At 50.6% G+C, this 21,305-nt stretch overlaps 1 protein-coding gene across 16 annotated transcripts in view; it reads right to left on the bottom strand.

Annotated features, from left to right (window-relative positions):
* The window catches only part of RGS3 (regulator of G protein signaling 3), a 132,323-nt gene that overhangs the window by 31,116 nt on the left and 79,902 nt on the right, over positions 1–21,305 (bottom strand). For 2 of the 16 annotated variants that reach the window (XM_070595122.1, XM_070595125.1), the window contains one exon: positions 17,819–20,842. The exons of 10 other annotated variants lie outside the window; for them this stretch is intronic. In XM_070595122.1, the coding sequence (XP_070451223.1) occupies positions 20,735–20,842 (108 nt within the window). In that variant the 3' untranslated portion in view covers positions 17,819–20,734. Of the gene's footprint in view, positions 1–956; positions 1,270–1,300; positions 1,855–17,818; positions 20,843–21,305 lie in introns of those variants that run through there. 4 more of the 16 variants (XM_008525008.2, XM_008525009.2, XM_008525010.2 and 1 more) reach the window with 4 other exon arrangements.

Below are 21,305 nucleotides of genomic sequence, written 5' to 3'. Positions count from 1 at the left end.
AGTCAGGGGCCTGGTGGCCCTATCTGGAGCAAGGCATCTCAAACCAGGAGATCCAGATTCAGAGCTGAATGACGGCAGCTCAGCTTGGGCTAATGGCACCCACATACCCTGTCTGCACTGCCCTAGGAGGTTTCAGTCCTCCATCCTGCTCCTGGCTCAGCTGGACACCTGCCATGTGAACTTGGACACCGCCCCTCCCCTCTCTGGACACAGGTTCTTCCTCAGCCCTGAGGTCCCAGGGCGCAAAGTTCTTCCTGGACACCTCAGGACAAGAGTAGCAATGTGGAACCTCCGAGTTGATAAAAGAACTGGCCTCTGGCCACTCTGGCTAGCTCCGTGGGGTGAGTGGGTCCCTAACCACTACCCCTTCCTTATGGGTCTCAGTTGGAGCCAAGGGAGCCGATGCAGGACCTTTCCCAAGGGCTCCAGAGGCACAGCATCCCCAACTGTGCTTCCAATGGACATTTCAGCAGAAGACAAGTCTCAGGGATCAGAGGCAAGCCCTCTCAAGACCAGATGCCCCACAAGACCCCCTCCTTCCCGGACGTGGACCCAGGTGACAGCAGCCATCCCCGGTGCCTGGTGTGCCATCAGCATCTCTGACATGATCGCCAACACTGCTGGCTGAGCACTCCCTCCCATGCAGCGTCCCGGCTTCTCACGAAACATTGCTGGTCTCTCCCAGAAAGAGGAAGCCGGCTGGCCAGCCTGGAAATGGGGGCAGCACACAGTGGAAGCATGCCCCTAGCCTGATGGGCCCCTACCTCCCCAGGCAGACGCACACACGCACACACACATACACACAGAGCTATCTTAGGGCAAAACACACACAAGGTTTGTTTGCAACATGCCCATCAATGGCTGCCCTGGGGAAGAAACAATAGACAGGGGCATGGAGTGGCTTGGACAAGAGTCCCCCGCCCACCACACACACGCTCTGTCACCAAGGCACCTACCCAACACACCCCAACAGGGACCCAGGCGACTGCTGGCTGCCGCTCCTGCCAGCCTGCCCGCCTGGGTCTCCGCTCGGCTCCTCCCGCAGGCGGGCGGGCAGGCGGGCGGGCGGCTGTGGCCGTGGCAGCTCCTGGCGGCCGTGTCAAGCGGCTGCCTTCCCCAGACAGAGCTCCTTTGTGTCAGCAGAGCTATTTATGGACTTACCCAAGTTCCCCAAGGGAGGGATACCTGCTGGGAAAAGCAGAACCAAATGACCAGGTTCCACCTCCCACATCTAGGTAGCGTTTTCAAAACCCTTGCATCACCCGTCCCTCCTCCTCTTCCTCCTCCTCCTCCTCCTTACCCTCCTCCTCTTCCTTCTCCTCCTCCAGCGCCCTTCCCAAACACACACCCTGTCCAGCCGGCCGCCGCCACTCTGGAGAGAGGCTGGATTTCTTTCTTCCATCAAACAGAAAACTCTGTGCTTTCCTAAGCCACTTTCATCCGACAAAGAGTCCGGGACGTCTCGAGGAAGAGTCCTCGGCAGCCCGTCCTTCAGCCTGCGAGGGACCGGCCGGCTCCTGGGTTACTCACTCACACCCGGAGCCCTGACTCCCCTGCTGCTGGTCCGCTGGACCCAGCCGGCCCCCTCACATCCTGCTCCGGAGGGAGAGGTGTCCATCGCTCACGGCAGCAGCCCCGGGCACTGGAATCCCGAGCCGGCTGCACCCCACACACATCCTGAGGGCTCCCCCGGCTGGGGAAGCGCAAAGCCACTGCCGCCACTCCCTAGCAGGACCCAGCCAATCACCAAGGCTTCCTCGTCACACCCCCACCCCCAAGCAGCTCTCATCCCAGTGGGCAGCTGCGATTGAACCCAGGGTCCCGCAGCCAACACACTCTGACTCTGAGAATGCCACCGCCCCCGGGGTGAGGGAGCGGCTGCTTCAGTCACCTCCCTCCCAGCAGCACCATCCAGCGCAGCCTGACACACGTGTTTTTATTTAGCACTTTTTTGTGCCAAACTCTGATGAATCAGAGATGGACAGAGGGCTTGGGGCTTCCTACTCTCAATACAGAGGCTGAGGGGCTCCTTAAAACAGCCTAAGAGTTGGGGCCACAAGTAAAGGAGACATCTTTGCCAGAGGGACCATGGGAGGCAGAGGAAAGAGCACTGGACTGGGAGGCGAGGGTCCCCAATTCGAGTTCCAGCTCCAGCACTGGTTGGCTGGGTATCACTCAGCAAGTTGCTGCCCATCTCTGAGCCTTGGTTTCCCCATCCGTAAAATGGGGCTGACAACCCTTAACCCGCCCACCTGTGGGATTAACAGAGGACTCAGTGATCCCGTGCCAGGCACTGTTCTGAGAGCTTGGCCTCCCTTTACCCATGTAATCCTCACTAGCACCTTGTGAGGCGGGGGCAATTATTACCCTATTTCTAGAGGAAGAATCCAAAGTACAGAATGGCAGAGGAAGTTGCCCACAGTCACACGGTCAGTTGGCTGTGAAGCCAGGACTGACGAGCAGTCGGTCCAGCTCCAGGGTGCCCGCTCCTGAGCACTGTGCAGCCCCACCACTGCAGGGAGCTGCTTGGCCAGCACAAAGCTGTCTGATGACGCAGCTTTGGCTGCGGCATTTGGGTGTCTGATGTAAACACCCACACTCTGGGCTGTGCCTGGGGCCAAGGCTGGGGCTGCCCATCCCACAGCCAGCTCGACCACCAGAGTGGCAGGCACCCTGGATGTCATCACAGAAAAAATAAGGGGGAGGAACCCCTCACCACCTTCCCCGCCTCAACCTCCGGGGCTGAAGTGCGGTCCCTCTGCCTCTCACTCTCCCTGTCTTAGTCTCGAGGTCTCTGAAGGTCTGTCTCGGCCCCTGTCTGTCTCTGACTCTCTATTCCTCTCTCTCAACACATAGACGCATACGCACGCGTGCTGGTATAAGAAACCATCCTCCATCAGGGCCAATCCAGAACAGTCCTCATCTGAGCCGGTCACTTACCAACTCCACTCAACGCTTTGTCTTGTCTCTGGGGAGCCAAGGCAGTCCTCGCAGGGCCCAGGAATCTTCCAGATTGGAAGGCGTCATTCTGCAGGTTCCTGGGAAGCAGGGCCCCCCTTTTTCTGGGAAACTAAGGAGATGAGCCTTAGAAACTAAGGAGATGGCCAATTCTAAGCGGGCCGACCAATCCCTAGGGGCTGACTGGTTCCCAGGATGGAACTTCTGGTGCTTGGGACGAGGTTTCTTAGGGTGGAGGGCCTGAATACAGGGCTCCCTGAAAGGAGAGGAGCCCTCAAGCTTCTCCTGAGTCTTTACCTTCTTTCAATCAACAAACAGTTCCAGAGCACGGACTAGGTACCAGGCTCTGGGCTAGGGGAAAAGGTGGACAACAGACAGCCCTGGGCCTTGTGCTCACAAAGCTGGCAGTCCAATGAGGGAGACAGACGTCAGCCGCATAGACAGGCCAGCGAGTCCATAATTAGAAACTGTGCCATGACAGGCAGAACAGCTCTGCTGACCCAGGGCGCTGGGTCCAGAGCAGATCCAGAAGGCATTCATCAATGCTCTGGACCGCATGCATAATGAGGAAATGGCACAGTAGTTCAGTGCCCCGAGGCCCAGGAGCCAGCCAGGCCAGGCCAGGAGAGTATCCAGGGCCTGGGGAGGCCAGAGCAGCCACTGGCCTCTGCCCGCCCATAGCTGCAGAGACGAACCAGCAGGTGTACCCTCCCTGCCTGGGGCAGGATCGGGGAGTAACTGACAGCCAGGCTATCTCTAAGCTGGAAGGGCCTTTAGAGAACTTTCAATCCTATTCCCCACTTACGGCCAGTGAAACTAAGGCCCAGAGAGGGAAAGTGACTTTCCCAAGGAAACAGAGCAACTGAGCGGCAGGGCTGGGGCCAGGGATGGCTAACTCCCGGTCTAGTGCCCTCTCCATCGCACCCCAACGCTTCTCAGACCTACATAAATCACTGTGCTGTTCAGAACAGGAGGAATTGGGGTGTAGGGAGCAGCGAGATCTAGGTGGCCCACAGGCCACAGGGATTGGCACCTGGGCACTCAGGGCCTGGGCTCATTTATTGATCCAGATATTTTATTTAACAAACGCTTATTTGACACTTAGTATGTGTCAGCACTGTTCAGAGCACTTCCTGATTATTGACTCATTAAATCTTCATAACCCCATGAGATATGATGTCTAACGCCCCCATTTTACGGTTGCATAAACAAAGGCACAGAGAGATTACGAAACTGCTCGAGGTCACACACCAGTAAGTGCAGAGCTGGGGATCAAGCCCAGGCCACTTTCCACTGCGCGCTGCGCCACCGCACAGGGCAGCCCATGGATCAGACGAGCCCCCAGCAACACTGAGAAGCCAGCTGGCTGTACAGCTCCATCTCGCAGGGAAACTTCTCCCCATTCCGCCGAGCTGGCAGCAGCTCCCAGATTGGGACCACGGAGAGTCAGCAGGGAGCCAGGGTGTGTGCACCTCCCATTTTTGCAGGGCAGCACCCCCAGGCAGTGCCCTAGGCTCCAGAGAGGCCCCTAGGGAGATGCAGCAGCAACAGGATGCAGCCCGGACGCCCCAGACAGGCAGCTCTCCTGCAGCCCACGCCAGAGAGAGGTTTCCACCACTTTCGCTTACTGCCTCCACTGCGTCAAGCCTGGGTCACCCAGGCTTGTGTTCCCAAGATCACATCACGAGCCTTGCAGAGACAGAAACCCACTCACCCTCCCCCTGCAGACCACCTGGGGGAGGCCGAGCCTTGGCAATGCCCTCCTCAGAGAGAGGAGGGTGTCCACCAAAGGCTATTTAATGAGGTTCCCCATTCTGGCTTCCGTTCCAAAGTCCACTGGGATTTTGTTCCAGGGTGGGGAGCAGGGTGATACCGCGATGGCAGACACAGGGCACAAGCCAGAGAGAGGTATGGTCCCAAGAATTCCAGAGCGTATGACAGACTGAGACCACCCCCAGTCCCCACCAGCAGCTGCTCAGGCTTTCAGCATTGCCCAGACAATGAAAGGGCCAAACCTGCGCTTGGGTGTCAGGCATGATGGCAGCCGGGGCCGGGACACACTGGCCCACCTTCTCTAGAGCCCTGCCCCTCTCCCAACCTGCCACAGAAGAGGGGGATGACCCAAGGCCGCCCTGTGAAACGGGAATTGTCTGTCTATACCTACCCCCACCCAAACTCTGAATCTGCCAACCCACTTAAGAAGTCCTGGGCCTTTACTCCTCGGGTCTCACAGCCCTGGTTTGGGAGTCTTCGGACTCCATGCAGAAAGGCCCTCCGCACAGAAGAGTTGGCCAAGAAACATTTATTCATTCTTTGAACAACCAGTGAATCCCAACTATGTGCTGGAGCCCGTGCTGGGAACTAAGGACACAGACAGACCAGGAAACCTCCCGCTCCTGGGATCTGACTTGGAGAGTGAGCGCGGGTGAGCCTGTTGTGGATGCTGCCCGCGGGGACTGTCCTGCTGTGTTCTGGCCTCTGTAACCCTAACACCAGGCAGGGGACACTCTCCCACTGCTTGCGAAGGACATGCACCTGGCTCTTCCTGGCGGCACTTGCCTTGTTCTTGGGGCACGTGCTGCAAGCGGTGGGGTGAGAGCGGACAGAGCAGGCACCCTCAGCTTCAAATTCACAGGGAGCACCGGCCTGCAGCCTGCAGATCCAGAGCAGGTCTCTTCCCCCTGCCCGGCCTCAGTCTTGAGCCCAGAGATGCGTGTCCAGCGGCCCCCGTCCCACTGCTCCCCTTCAGTGGTCAGTCCCAGACCCCTCCGGGCTCTCTCACTAAAGGAACGCGGTTAGTCAGTGGCATTTAAAAACAGCACAGGCTTTGGAGTCCAAATAAATCTGCGTGTGGATTATCTTGGGCAAGTCACTTTCATGTGTCTGAGTCTGTTTCCACATCTGTAAAATGGGGCTAATACCCTCTGCCCCCCAGGCCATGCAGGGACTAAATGCAGCGGTACGCATGGAGTGCCTGGCACACAGTAAGTGCTCCATATATGAGAGCCATCATCGTGGTGTTGTCGTCCTTGCTGCCATTATCTGTAAAAGGACAGAAGTGACCCTGAGAGGGTTGAGGCAGAGTCAAGTTAAATGTGAACACCTGTTGAGGATCTGACAGACGAGGGCCTCAGAGGGCGCCTGGCACATACTAATAGCCAATAATCATTAACATTCATTGGAAAACAGCTTGCTGTCGTCGTCCCATCTTACAGATGGGGAGGCTAAGCTGCAGAAAGGTCACACGGCAAAAGCACTGGAAAATTAGGCTGTAGGGCTCCCAGCCTATGCTCTGCCCCCATCTCCTGTTCCCTGTCTCTCCCCTCGCCATCTGCCTCTTCCTCGGCACCTGTCGGCAGTGAAGACAATGCTCCGTCTGCTCGTGGGAACTGGATCTCTGAACCACAGCAAGAAGCGAAAGCCAGGAGACCAAATGTCCCCCTGGAGAGCTGGCCCTAAGAAGTGTCATCGGCTGGCTTCTGCCTCCGCCCCGTGGCACACATCGCAGTCACCTCAGCAGCCTCGGCCTGACCTTGGGCGGCCGCAGCAGCACCCGATGGCCAAGAGCCATGGCCATCTCCCTCTCTGGCTCCAATCCAACAAGCCAATGCTGGCCTGAGATTTCGGTCTTTTGGGAGCAATCCGCAACCCACTGTGCTCGTGCCAGCTCCAGGGTCAGGCTGTGTCTGATTCCCCGCATTCCTGGGAAGTGTTGTGCACAGAGCAATGGACTCAGATATGTGGAGGCCGGCCCTACGACCTTGGCTGCTAGATGGAGTTCATCCACGCACTCCCCCGAGTCCACTCCCTGCTTGGACTTTTGGGCCTAAGCTCAGGCCACCAAATCAGAGGGCACAACCCTGGTACTTCTGGGAGCTACACTGCCACCACTAAGGGAGTGAGCCAACACATAAGCAGGTAGAACCAAGCAATAGAGAGGGTGAGGCCAGTTCTTGGTGATATTGCTCAAGGCCCTGAATCCAGCTACACCTGAAGGCTACCCTCCATAATTGAATAAATTCCACTTCCTGGCTGAAGCTAATTTGAGTTGGGTTCTTGTGACTTGCAACGGGAAGATTACTGACTAATACATACTGTATCACCAGTACTTAACACAGTGTCTGACATACGATAAGCTCTCTGAAATTATCTGTTCATTCGTGCAGTCATTCCACAAACATTCAGCAGTGAGAAGGTGACCAGGTTCACTCTATGGGAAGAGTCATCTTGGCTGCTGTTTAGAGAGGTGACTGAAGGGATAGGAACAGGCACAGGGAGATACCCAAGCAGACCATGCAGTAGTCCCAGGGACAGAGATGAGGGAAAGGGAGGGAGGGGAGGATTCCCAAGTCTAAATTCACTGGGGAACCTGTTATGATGCCAGCTCCTCTCTGGTCCTTCGTCTCCCAGTCTGTTCCGGCGCCATTATTCTAGCATCCTCATCTTTTCTCGCACTGGTTAGAGAGTCCCTAGCTCTCAACACTTGAATTCTCACTGAAGGGTACTGGGTTCAGCGTCAATGTCGGGTCTGGGGCTGGATTCGACAGGCAGGGAATATGGTGTAGTAGCTATAACAAGGGCTCTGGGGCCAGATGCCCGGGTTTGGATCATGGCCTACAGCTCCCTAGCTGTGGGACCTCGTACAAACTACTTAACCTCTCTGTTCCTTTGTTTCTTCATCTATAAAATGAACATCATAACAACAGTGTTGAGCAAATCACGTATTATAGCAGAAGGAAGGCACATTCAATAAATATTAGGTGCTATTATTATTATCATTATTATTATTATTTGTGGGAGGAAATCCAGAAAGACAGACTCGGACACATGGAAAATAAACAATTCCAAAAATGAATAGAAAATGTCCCTGAACTAAGAGACGATGTGGGTCTTCACACTGAAAGGGCTTATCTAGTTAGTACCAGGAAAAATTGCCAAAAGAGAACAAACAACTAGGAATAACCTGGTGAAATTTCTAAATTCCAAAGATTGGAAAGAGAAGTCCTGCCTGTTCCCATGAAGACATTTTAGAGAACCAAGTGAGTACCGCACTTCTTACAACACTCAACGCTGGGACGACGAGGTTTCTCGGGGGAGAGGACAGTCAGCCTAGAATCTTCTACTCGGCAAAGGATGACTCAGACAGGAGGGCAAATGTTTCCAGACTTACAGAGACTAAGAAGGCATGCCACCCACAGACCCCTTCTGGAAAAATTACTCAAGAAAGCTCTCCAGACAAAAATGAATCAAAACCAAAAAGTCAAGAATGAATTGATGTGGTAAAGAAGAGACCGGCAAGCAACGAAGCCAGAAACGCTTATACACTTAACTATGGATAACGCGATTGAGAAAATAAATGCAATTTTAAGTAAATGATTCTTGAAACATAATAGAACTAATGTTTACAATAGTAACTCTCAGATACGAAAGTCCCAGATGATTTCAACCATCCTTAGGAGGCACGGAGGAAAGCAGAGAAGCAGGGGCCTGCAGACGTACTCATTATAGGTTGTAGGAGGTGAGGATAAACTCTTACAGATCTGGTGTCATTCCTGCCTTGCAATATGTTTGTGAAAAAGGTAAGCGTAATTCTCAGCCGACTAGAATTAGGGTGTACAACTTCGGAAGGAATTCTGCAGAAGAATTATGGGGGGGCGTCAGCCTTGGGGTGTTTAATCCTACTAAAATATATTATGAAACCACAGTAATTAAGTCTCAAGCTGATGAAGGAATAGACAGATTAACGAGGGAGACAAGAAATTTCAAAAGCCAGCCCGCCTGTGTGTGGAAATTTGGTCTATGATAAGTGAGAAAAGGAAGGATTTTTTAAATTTTTTTTTTTTTTATCAAAAAAGTAAGTTTGGAAACAACTGGGTAGCCGTTTGGGGAAAAACAATTAAAGAGAGTTCCATTTCATACCAGGCACTAATTCAATCAGATACAAATTAAAAATACGAGTGTAAAAAATAACAGGATAAAAGTACTCGAACAAAATATCAAAGAATAAGTGTTATAATTTTTGAGTGGGGATGGCCTTAGGAAGTATAGCCCCCACCCCCCCAAAAAAAGGCTTGATTACAAAAACATTTGATTACCAAAAATGGTTAAATTTGAATGATAAAAGATACTATAAATAAAGTTAAAAGAGAAATGACAAACTGGAAAAAAAACTGTAACCTATATAATAAGGAAATGGTAATATTCTAACCAGAGAAAGGGCTCTCACAAATAAGACAAATGCCCCAGCAGAAAACCAAGCAATTGGTATGAACTGATGAGCCAAAGAAGAGGAAATATAAATGACTAATGAACGTAAAAAGAAGCCCAATCTCATTAATAACCAAATAATTGCAAATTAAAATGAAATGTAATTTTTCACTTCTCATATAAACAAAGAATTAAAAGAGCAATAACATCCAACGTTAGGGAGGGCGCAGGGAACCAGGCACTCACTCACTCTTAACAGGGATGGAAATCGTACATCGACTCAGGCTCTCTGTGCCTGTGTTTTCTTAGACGGGGATAATAACAACAGTGTTGGGCAGATTACACGTTTAAACAGCAGGAAAGCATGTGTAGAGCCCTTTGGGATAAGTTACGTCTACCCTACAGAAAAGTGCAGCAAGATGTCACATACACAACATTCTTGGGATGTTTATTGCAGCATTGCTCTTATATCAAAGCATAGGAAACAACCTGGGTGTACATCAATAGGGGAGTAGTTACATTATGGTCCAGTGGCTACTAAAAGGCAAAAGGGAGAACTTTAGGTACCAATGTGAAAGACTGATATATTAAGTTTTAAAAAATGAGTTACAAAAACTTTTGTACAGGGGCCAGCCCGGTGGCACAGTGGTTAAGTGCGCACATTCCGCTTTGATGGCCCAGGGTTCGCCAGTTCGGATGCCAGGTGCGGACATGGCGCCACTTGGCAAGTCATGCTGTGGCAGGCATCCCACATATAAAGGAGAGGAAGATGGGCATGGGCGTTAGCTCAGGGCCAGTCTTCCTCAGCAAAAACAAGAGGGTTGGCAGCAGATGTTAGCTCAGGGCTAATCTTCCTCAAAAAAAAAAATTTTTTTGTATAATATGATACTATTTAGTAAAATAAAACATAGCATATGTCTACACATGTATGCAAAAATATTTGGAGGAACACATAAAATTTATAGTAGTGGTTATTACTGGGGAAAGGGCTCGGGGAATGCGGGGTTTCCTTTATTTTATTTAGTTCAGTAAGGTTTAGGATTTGTTTGTACAAATTTTGTGCAAGTGTATTATCAGTTAAAGAACATATAAATGCCAAAAAAATAAATACTCCCATTCGTAATATAAATAAAAATTTTAAATTTCCTCAGGTAAGTTTAACAAAAAAAGTGCAAGACCTACACAAAAAATTTTTTGCCAAACTTTACTTGGGAAATCTTCAAAGAAGATCTTCGCCTTTCACGAGGAGACACAATCCCATTCCTGGATGGGAAGACAGTATTGTATAGTCTTGAATATTCCCCTTCTTGATGTATATTTTTTAATATAATTAAAATCAAAATCTCAGTGAGGTTTTTGGGGAGGGACAGGGTAGGTGGGGGATGGAATAAGCTTACACTGAATTTCATTAAAAAAAAAAATGTGAGGGGCTGGCCCCGTGGCCGAGAGGTTAAGTTCGCGCGCTCCGCTGCAGGCGGCCCAGTGTTTCGTTAGTTCGAATCCTGGCCGCGGACATGGCACTGCTCATCAAACCACGCTGAGGCAGCGTCCCACGTGCCACAACTAGAAGAACCCACAACGAAGAATACACAACTATGTACCGGGGGGCTTTGGGGAGAAAAAGGAAAAAATAAAAATCTTAAAAAAATAAATAAATAAATAAATGTGAGAATGGGATGAAAAAAGCAATTTTTAAAGTAGAGAGGATACCTATCCTAACACAATGTACAAGATGGGAGCAAATAATTGTTTGGGGAAAATGCAAAGCACTCTGCCTCATTCTATATACCAAAGTAAATTCCAGATAGACCAAAATGTTAAAAGTTGAAACATAAAACCGTAAAGTTCAAGGGGAGGGGGGTGAATGTTGTGCCATCCTGGCGTGAATACCACAACACCAAAGGCAAAAACTATTTTTAGACATTTTAGATATGATATTAGTCACCAGAAAAACACAATTCAAAACCACAATGAGATACTACTACACACCCACTAGGAGGGCTATAATTTAAAAAATGAGAAAATAACAAGCGTCAGAGAGGATGTGGGGAAATTGGAATCCTCATACACGGATGGTGGGAATACAAGATGGTGGAGCCACTTCGGAAAACAGTCTAGCAGTTCTTTACAAAGTTAAACATGAGTTACCATTTGAGCCAGCGATTCCACACCTAGCTGTAAACCCAAGAGAAATGAAAATATTTGTCCACATGAAAACTTGCACACAAATGTTTACGGCAGCACCGTTCACAACAGCCAAAACGTGGAAACTGCCCAAATGTTCATCAACAGATGAATGGATAAACCAATGCGGTCTACCCGTGGAACATTATTCAGCCACAAAAAGGCATGAAGCATTAACACATGCTACACCATGGATGAGCCTTGAAAACATTATGCTAAACGAAAGAAGGCAGTCACAAAGACCAAATAACATATGATTCCATCTATAGGAAATGTCCAAAATAGGCAAATCTGTAGATACAGAAAGTGGATTTGTAGTTGCTTAGGGCTAGTTGAGATGGGGGAATTGGTGGATGACAGCCAAAGCATACAGTTTCTTTTGGAGATGATGAAAATGTTCTAAAATTGATTGGGATGATGGTTGCACACGTTTGTGAATATACTAAAAACCATTGAACTGTACACTTTAAATGGATGAATTGTATATGCGAATAGTATCTCAATAAAGCTGCTACCAAAACAATTAATAGTTACGGCTACCTATAAATCAGAAACATCAGTAGTTTAAAAAAATAATAAAAATAAAAGGCTAACACACAAATATCCTTACTATATAAAGAGCTCTTGTAAATTAATAATTAAACTATGAAACAGCCCAATAGAAAAATGGGCAAAAGACTTGAACAGGCTATTCACAAAACAGGCAACATAAGTAACCTAAAAGGCATATAAGTAACCTAAAAGGCATATAAATAAATATTCAACATCTCTAGAGATCAAAGAAATGAACCTGCTAAAAAATGTAACAATGCACAGTGTTGGCCAGGAGTTTCCCTGGAAGCAGGACTTTTGCTAAAAAAGACAAGTCCTGGGCAAAGCAAGATGAATCTGTCAGTCTAAAGTGGGATCATAAATTATTACAACCCTCCTGGAGAGTAATCTGGCAACAGGTATCAAGAATATTTTGTACAAATATATACCCTTTGACCCGGAAAGTCTGCTCCCAGGAAGTTATTCTAAAGTAACATTTATTCATTCATTTAACAAACATTTGTGGCAGGTCAAACACATATACTGGATGCTGGGGATAAAGCTACAAGGATTTTTATCTCAGGTTTTTGTAACAATGAAAAACTGGAAACAACCTAAATGTTGATCTACTGGAAATTATTTAAATAAAGCCTGTTTCATCTATACAATGAAATACCCTGCAGGCACTAAAAATGATGCTATAGAAGAACATTTATTGACGTGGAAACATGGAAACACTACACTGTTAAATGGAAAAAAGCAAGTTAGAAAATTGCACTAGTAACCCCAAGTTGCAAATAAGATATATGTGTGTATAAACAAATGGCTGACAGGATACACTCCCAAAATGGTCACAGTGGTTCTCTCTGGGTGTTGGGATTAAGAGCGAACGTCATTTCTTTCTCCTCGTTAAACTGTATTAAAGGTTTTCTTCATAATAAACATAAATTACTCCTGTGACAACACGACAAAAGTCAACTGAGTTAAAGAAAAATCCCTGCCATGCCCCCATGAGTGGGACCCCAAGGAAGGGGGCGCAGAGAGTCAAGCACATGTCCATGCTTGATCAAGTGACGGTGGCTACCATTCCTGAGCACCACAGGCCAGGCATTTTGCACAGTCCGTCTGCTGTAATCCTCGCAAAAATCCAGTGACATGGGTGTCCTTGTGTCATTTGACAGATGCGAGGTGACCCACCAGCAATCCCACAGCGAGTGAGAAGCCGAACTAGGATTTGAACCCTGGCCGGCCCACCTCAAAACCCAGGCCCCTGCCTCGCCCTTAGCTGCCTCTGCTTGTTCCCAGGGAAGGGCAGAGAAACGTCCCCGGCCACTAGGCCCTCAGTCCTGCAGGCCAGTTCTATGCCAGCCCTTGTCTTCCCTCCCTACAGACAGTCCAGGGGGCGACAGAAGGACAAGTCAGCAAGGGTGGGGACACCAGCAAAGGGAAGGCGTGGCGCTGGAAGGCCAGCTGGCCGAGGTCAGGGCTCAGGGCAGACTGGCCGGGGACTCCTCGCCGGCTGGGCGACTCTCAGGAAGCCCAAGCACATCCGGCCCCAGGAGTTCCCAGGCCCTGTGCTCGCCCAGAGGCAGGCAGAGAAAACTCCCAAGGCCTGCAGCCTCCTGCCAAAACTGCAGGAGGAGAACAGCCTGCCATGTGGGACCTTCTCCCCGGGCTCGGGACTGCTGGCCAGGCTTTCCCCCTCTCTGGGCCTCCACTGCTGCCTCCTCTGTATGGGAAGGGGATATGAGCATGATGGCTCCAGGACCCTCCCAGATCGAAATTCTCTGCATCTACGGCACTTCCTCACACGGGGCCTGGCAGGAAGAGGAAGGGGGCGAGGCACCCCACCCAGCCCCCGGAGGAGCCCCCTTCCCTTCCCCTCAGCTCCATTCCCACTACTATTTTTAGAACAGACCACAGGGAGCGTCTCCACCAGTCTTGCATGGTTGTGTTCCAGGTAAAACACAGCAGCCCCATTCATTCTCCTCCAGTAAGAACGCACCAGGTATTTATAGACAAGCCAGTCAACGACGACCTCTCCCCACGCCCTTAGCTGGGCCATTTCTCACTATTTCCATTACAGCTCAACGTGGTGACTTACTTTTCCTAATGACTACACAACTGTGTAAGATGACAAGTGTCTCTAAGACGATCTGTGCCCCTCCCCACCCCTAAACTGGCAGACTCTTCATTGTCACTGAAGAGGAGCACTGGCCTGGGAGGTAGGGACTTGGGTCCCAGGTCCAGCTCTAACACCAACCATGGGCCCTTGGCCAAGATCTTGCCCCTCTCTTGGTCTTGGTTTCTACAAATCAGCTTGTTAATCAATGGATCTCGGTGGGGGAGGAAGGAAGCTTTTCAGCTCCACATTCAAAGATTCTGTGCTTCTATCAAAATTCTAGTCACTCATAAAATAAATGCTGTATTCCCTGCTTTGGAGTATGCTGAGTCGCGTTCCCAAAGTCCATCTGAGAGCTGATGATGGGTCTCGCAATGCATTTTCCCATTGAAAACTGTGTTATAAATGGCGGTCAGCTTCCTAGGCTAATCTGCTTAACCCTTACTGTCCTTCCACAAGGAGAAACAGCAGAAAGCTACATGGCAGTACAGTCACGTGTCACTTAACAATGGGGATATGCTCTGAGAAATGCGTCGTCAGGCGATTTCGTCATCATGTGAACATCCTAGAGTGCACTGACACAAACCTAGATGGGACAGCCCGCTACACACTGAGGCTGTGTGAGACTAATCTTATGGAACCACCATCGTACATGCGGTCTGTCATTGACCAAAACGTCGTTATGTGGTGCATGACTGTAGGAGAATTTAACCAAAATGGAAAACCACTAATGTTGAAAAGATACTGTTTCAGAAAATTTACCTTGAGTAGTGTTTGAACAAAGGAAGATATACATTAAAAGCGATGAAAAAGTCAGTGGCAACTTCTGGGGAAGAGTGTGAGAGACTTCTGACCACACTAGAAACTGAAGGCACTGCGTATGGATGACCACAACTTCCACTCGAAAGTCAGCCTGATTCCACAGAGCAGCAGTTGGAGAGGCTGGAGAATATTTGTGCATACGCATATATGTGAAGTTCAAACCAAAGGGTCCAGTGTGTGCCCAGCCACCTGAGCAGAAAGGAAGGAAGGATGGGGAAGATTCTGGGCTGGAAAGCTCCTTGTGCTGGCTTCTTCATGGGGAGCCTGGAAGGAGGCAACTTTGGGTGGGAAGGAGGCAAGAGTGTGCTTCTAATTTGAGGGGTCTATGTTAAGGACCCCTTCCTGTCCAAGATCCATAAGAATACCTACATATGGTACTCATGTCACAAGGACACAATGAATATGAACCATGTACAACACTTGCATATATCCACACACATACTCTCTGGTTTCAACGTGAAGACCCAAATGTCTGTTTTCTTTCTTCCTTTAGCCTGTTATTAGAGTCCCGAGGCTTTGAAGATGACTCCAGGAGCTCAACTAAATTCAACTCCCTTATTTTTCTTGGTAAAGAAATAAATGATCAGAGAGGTGAAATAATTTGCCCAAAATCACACAGTGAGTTACCAGCAAAATCAGGATTCGAACCAAGTTCTTCAGAATCTTACTCTGGTTTTCTCTGAGGGCAAGGGACTCTGTGAGAGGGGAGTCCCACAGATCCAGGGAAAAGAAGCATAGGAACAGTTCTGATTGGGTCTGCTTTCCCTCCAAGGATGCCAGGAGTCAGCAGGAAATATGGTGGTATCCATGACCTGAAGCGATCCTGGCCAGATTGCTTAATACACCAAGAGGGGAGCCAGGCTCTGGTCTCGCAAAGCAAAGGTGCAACAGAAACAGCTCTGAGTCGTGAGACTTGATTTCCAGTCCTGACTCTGTCACTAACCTGTCCCATGACCCCGGCCAGGTCACTTTACCTTTTTGAGCCTCAGTTCCCTCATCTAGATTCTAGAACATGAGAGGGTTGAACCAGATGACCCAATTCAATTCTGCAACATCTACTGAGCACCTCCTAAGGCCCAGGCAGTAACACAATCAGAAATAAGATATGACTTCCACTGGCTCCCAAGGAGCACACAGTCCTAAAGGTGAAACATACCTGTGTAACAAACTGCTCAAGAGGAACAAAATCCTATGGGTCGGCAGAGTGGAAGCAATGACTTCCGAGGTATGCCTGAGAAAGGCGTCTCGGGGAGGCGCCAAGCCTTGAAGGTGGAGGATTGCATCTGGCACAGACAGCAGAGAAGGGCACGCAACATCAGGCAGAAAAAACAGCCTCCACGTGAATGTGCCAGTGTGAAATAAGAATCCAGTGTGGCCAGGCCATGGGCGCAAAGCTGGAGAGCAGGGCAACCAGAGAAAGCCTTGAGAGCCAAACCAAGACCAGGGTTTTATGCTGAAGCAATGCCCTCCCACAGTGGTCTTGAAGCAGGCACGTGACTGCTCAGCCTCCCTGTCCCCTCCCAGCTTGGATGGTCTGTGACTGCTGGAAAGCATTAGAGCAGAGCAATCAAAGGCAGGTGCTCTGGAGCTGGGCCACCCAGGTTCCCATCTTAGCCACCCATTAGCTATGTGACCTTGGCCAAGTTTCTCAACTTCTCTAAGACTCAGTGTCTTCGTCTATCAGTTGGGTATAAGGAGAGTAAGTGTGTAACAGGGCTAATGACCCTCATGAGGATTCAAGAGACAAGTGGGTAAAAAGCTTGCACCATGCCAAGCTGACAGCATACGTGCTCACCAAATTACCCAGTGTTGTCATTATTCCACCCTTAAACCAAAGATCTGGGAACAATTTGGAGGACGGTGGCCCTATTCAGAGAAAGGCTCAAAGGAAGATAAGGTCAAGACAGGATAGAGAGTAAGGTTGTGCTGTCTTAAGAGCTAAAAAAATAGCAAGATAGCCGAGGCCACGAACAAGAAGGCAAAGAAGGCAGTCTATCCACAGCCAGGCTGGCGCAAGGAGAGCAGGGGGGAGCTGAAGAGGCTGGAGAACAGCTGAGCTTTTTAGGGAAAAGAGTCTGCTTCTTTGGGAAGATATCTGAAACCCAGTCCAGCTGATTCCGCTACTTAGGGTTGAGATCTGAAACCAGTCAATTAAAAAACTCTGGGCCCAGAACCCGAGCAGGCTCTCTCCCCGCCCTCGACTGGGCAGAGGTCAAAGGCCTCCTTCGGGTCCTCATGCTCAGCGCACCGGGCCCTGAACCTGAAGCTACCCCTTCCTGCCTTTGGCCACGGTTCCATTGCTGCCGCAGACCCTAAGACGGTGTCTGCTGATTCTCTTAAACGCCAGACTCAAAAGGGGCGGGGTGGACCAGACTGTCCCGTGCCAGAGAGGAAGTCTTAAGGAGCTCCGCCTCATCTCTCATGTCAGACTTTTCAAATCTTGTGCGAAGCGACCGTGGTTTTCAGCCTGGGCCACCCCTTAGGGTTATGGCCTCTGGAGGTTCCACTATGTGGAGAAGAAGGGATCTCATTTTGTTTGTCCTGAAGCATTCCCTCTGGAGCTTAAAGGGCCACAACTCCCACCTGCAGGATCTCCTCCCACTGCCTCTTCCTGGAGATGACTGACTTCTCTTACTTCCAACCCTAAAAGGCAAACCTTTGCGTCTGGAAAGAGCAGCAGATTAGGCTGGAAGCTTTGGCTTGAGGACTAGCTGGGTCTCTTACCAGCTGTGTGACCTTGGATAAATCATTTAACTTCTCTGAAGCTTAGTCCCTTTCATCTGTAAAACAAGGCTGTGGGGAGGGCTAGGGGAGAAAAGGCCTGGGACCCCAGCTGCCCTCTCCAGAGCCCATGCTCTCACCATGGGGCACCCCGCCCCACTGAAATTGCCTGTGCCTTCACTGTGCAGAAACCTCTTGGTGTCGTGTGTGTGAAATAAGGGCTTTGGTGGCCGAATTTAGGACTATTAAAAATAAGGACTAAAAAACAAGATGTACATAAATAAATGTCATCATTATTTCCAACAGGTCCCAACTCCCAGAGGGCCAAAAGACCCAGGCCAGCAGAGACCTGGGCGTGCCCGCTTACAGAAGAGACCAAGAGTTTCCAAACACCCAGAGCCTGAGACATAAGAAAACATGAGACAGGATCAGAGGGTGTGCGGGGGACTAAAAGGGTCACTTTGTATTCAAATCACACAGATGGCCTTTTTAACAATACATGGTTGTGCTCCCATCCTCCCAGCTCCTAGGCCCCGGGACACCAAACCAAGACAATTGGCCCTTCAGGAAAGAGACCATTGTGTGTGCTTCTCAGCGTGATTTATGTGGAAGGCGGGGCTCGGCCATGTTTCCCGTGATTATGACTCTCAAGTGCAATTTCGATAGCTTGTTCATCATCCTGAACGGCTGGGATGGACTGCGATGCTGAAGAGCAATGGCCACACGGTCCCATTTCATCTTCTTGAGCCCATGAAGCAGATGAATTGTTTCATTGATTTGAGAGGTGGCAGTAATGGTGCTGGGGCTCACCACAGCCACGGGGACAGCTGGCCAGGGCCTGCTTCTCCAACAGCCAGCCGGGCCTAGACCCCGACGCGAGCATCCACTCTACTCAGCAGCTTATGGGGACCAGCTGGGAGGAAAGGCCCATCCTGAGGGCTGGGTGCTGCATTCAGATTCCCCGTTTCCCTGTGGCCAGAGCTCCTGTCCTCTGCACCCGTCTGGTGAACAGAGGTCGGTCACCAGGTCCCAGAGAGACCAGCTTGCTGCCTTCCCAGCCAGGCGATTCTGCAGTGCCTCACATCCCCCTTAATGTCATTTTGTAAGGGAATCAAATGAAATCAAAGTGCGGCTTGCTGCCAGTGCAGACCCAGCTGCTCAGCCTCAGAATTACCCCTGCGGCTGAGTCCTAGCTGACAGACTCTGTGTCTCACTTGTCCCACGGCAGGCCGAGTCTATTCCCCAGCTGGGCGAGGACATGGGCCTGGTCACGGAAGATACGTCCCATCCCGTTAGCCTGCTGATGCGACACGCCTGCTCTTTCCTAGGCTGGGAGGAGGACAAGCGGGAGGCGAGGGACAAATTCTCTTCTGAGCCACTCTTCCTGGGTTTCAAGCGGCCACAGCAGCTGAGCAGACTCAGCAGGGCACAAGACCCCTCTCTAAAGACCCTGAAAATGTTGCAGGACACAACACAGAGAGTGCCCAAGGTGCGGGGCTTCTCTGGCCTGAGCATCTGTCGGGCGTCTCTGACCCTGATCCTATACATACCCTTTGTGTGTGAGCTGTCGCTCTGCCCTGTGGCCCTCTAAGTCCTGGCAGTTAGAGGAGGGTGTGAGAGCTGCCCGACCCTGGACTCCAGCTGCAGGCAGGGAGCAGGCTGAGCTCTAATCACTGTCCCCTGGGCAGGTCTCTCTTCAGCCTTGTGGCAGGACTGTCTCCACTAGGGTGGCTGAGCCACACCTCACCCCGGTCCCTGACCCTGGAGCTCTGCAGAGAGCAAACCAAGTGAGTTTCCAGAGGGCTGAGCGCCGGCTTCCCATCACACCCTTCAGCACAGGAGGATGGAGGGACAGCGCCGGCAGCCCTGCTGATGCCTGGGGGCCGGGACTTTCCTCACCTTGGCCACATGAAGCGCCCACTGCTCCCGACTCCCAGGGACATTCCTAGAACTCAGCGCTGGGCCCTATCCAGGCCTGGCTAGGAGGGGCTCTGTGCGGAAGGCCCCGGTCCTCACTCGCATCTACTGAGAGAGCCAGACGCAGTGGAGGGTTGCGGGGGGCATGGAGGGAGGGGAAATGATCTCTTCTCATTCCAGAGCCTCTGCCACATCCAAGGGTCTGGGCATTCACATACCCCCCCTCCCCATCACTGGAAGACTGAAGGGACCCCCTGACTGATCTCCTCACACCCACTTGGGCCCCTCCTTGCACTCGCTCATCTTCTAGAAAGGTACCTGAGACTCTGTGACTCCCTTTCTCAAAAGCCTTCAATGGCTGCCCACTGTATCTAGAATAAAATCAACAGAGCAGTCACCCCCACAGCCCTGCATGAGCTAGCCACCACCCGCCATTCGCCTCCTCGCTGAGCTCCAGCCACGCTGGCCTGGCTCTGTGCCTCCAGCACGCCAAGCTCCTTCCCATCCCAGGTCCTGTCCACAGGCTGTTCCATCTGCCTGAAACATTCTTAAGTCCCTGACAGGCTACCTCCTTTCCGGCCTGCAGGTCTCAGCTTTAAAGTTATGCTCCTCCCCTGCCCAACCCCCCCACACTACAATCTAAATAATAGTCTCTCTTAAAGGAATCTATTCTTCTCCTCCATAAATTATCACAGTTTGTAATTACGTGTGTGTGTTGGTGCTAATGTTTTGAAATCTTGGTAAGAGCAGAGACTACATCCACCTCATTCTCCTCCGTATCCTCAGCTCCTCGCACAGAGCCGAGCATAAAGTAGGTGCCCCCAAAATATCCGTTGAGTGAAGGAATGAACAAATGAGTACAGAGGAACGCGGTGAACGGGTGGAGATGTCTTCTGGTGGCAGAGGATCACGGTATTGTTTTCCATCTGGCTGACCTCTCCCAGCCTCTCCTGCTGCCCCCAAGGCAGGTGGAGCCACTGGACATCCAGATGCTACTCCAGCTCCTTCTTCCTTGTAGCGAATAAGCTTCTGAGTCTTCTCCATTTGGGGCTTTCTGATGCCAGTCTGCACGTGCCCACAGGGCCTCTCACACCACCGTGGTCCTTCTGATGCCAGTGCACACACACTCGTGGGGTCACTCCCTTCAGGGGACCCTAGGCCCACCATCTTGGTCCTCCATTTTGGGTCCAGTTGAGGTGAGGTTACTGTGTGGTAGGGGATGCCCAAGAAAGGGTTAAGTTGCCAGAAGCAGAGTCCGGCCCTTGGGTTTGCTCAGCCAATCAGAGTCTGTCCTGATGAGGTAAAGCTTCTATCCTGGGTAGCATTGGTTGAGCTGGCCGGCCCCATCTCCTGCTGGAGAGGGCCATAAGGGTGGAGTTTCTGTGGAACCAGACAGAACTGGAATTAGCTTGCTGTCCACTCAGGCCAGGGCTGCCTGACTCCAGGACCTGCCCCTGCTCCTTCCTAAGGTGCTCAGACAGACCTGGCATCTCCGGGCCCGTCTCTGGCTGCCCCAACGGAGATGACAAGGTGGCATGCACCTTGGGGTCCCATTTGGGAAAAGTCTTACAGCCTGAGCAGACCCAGGAGACCTCAGTTTCCCTGCCTGGGCCCTGGAATATGTGAGGTGGCTACCAGGAAGGGGCATGGAGCAGTTGTCACATGTGCTCAGAGTGGCAGCATTCAGCTTCAATCAACAAGGCCACTGGATGAATCTTCTATACAGACATAACTTTAATAATAATAACAAAAACTCACAGAGTTCTTCTTGGGCACCACTTTGCTAAGCACATTACATGAGTTTAGTCCTCATGAGAACCCTGTTAATCCATCCACTTTATTG

The sequence above is a fragment of the Equus przewalskii genome, chromosome 26 (genome assembly GCF_037783145.1).
Source record: "Equus przewalskii isolate Varuska chromosome 26, EquPr2, whole genome shotgun sequence".
Lineage (NCBI taxonomy): Eukaryota > Metazoa > Chordata > Mammalia > Perissodactyla > Equidae > Equus > Equus przewalskii.
Note: the sequence above shows the minus strand (reverse complement) of the source record. Positions and strands in the feature narration are given on the sequence as shown.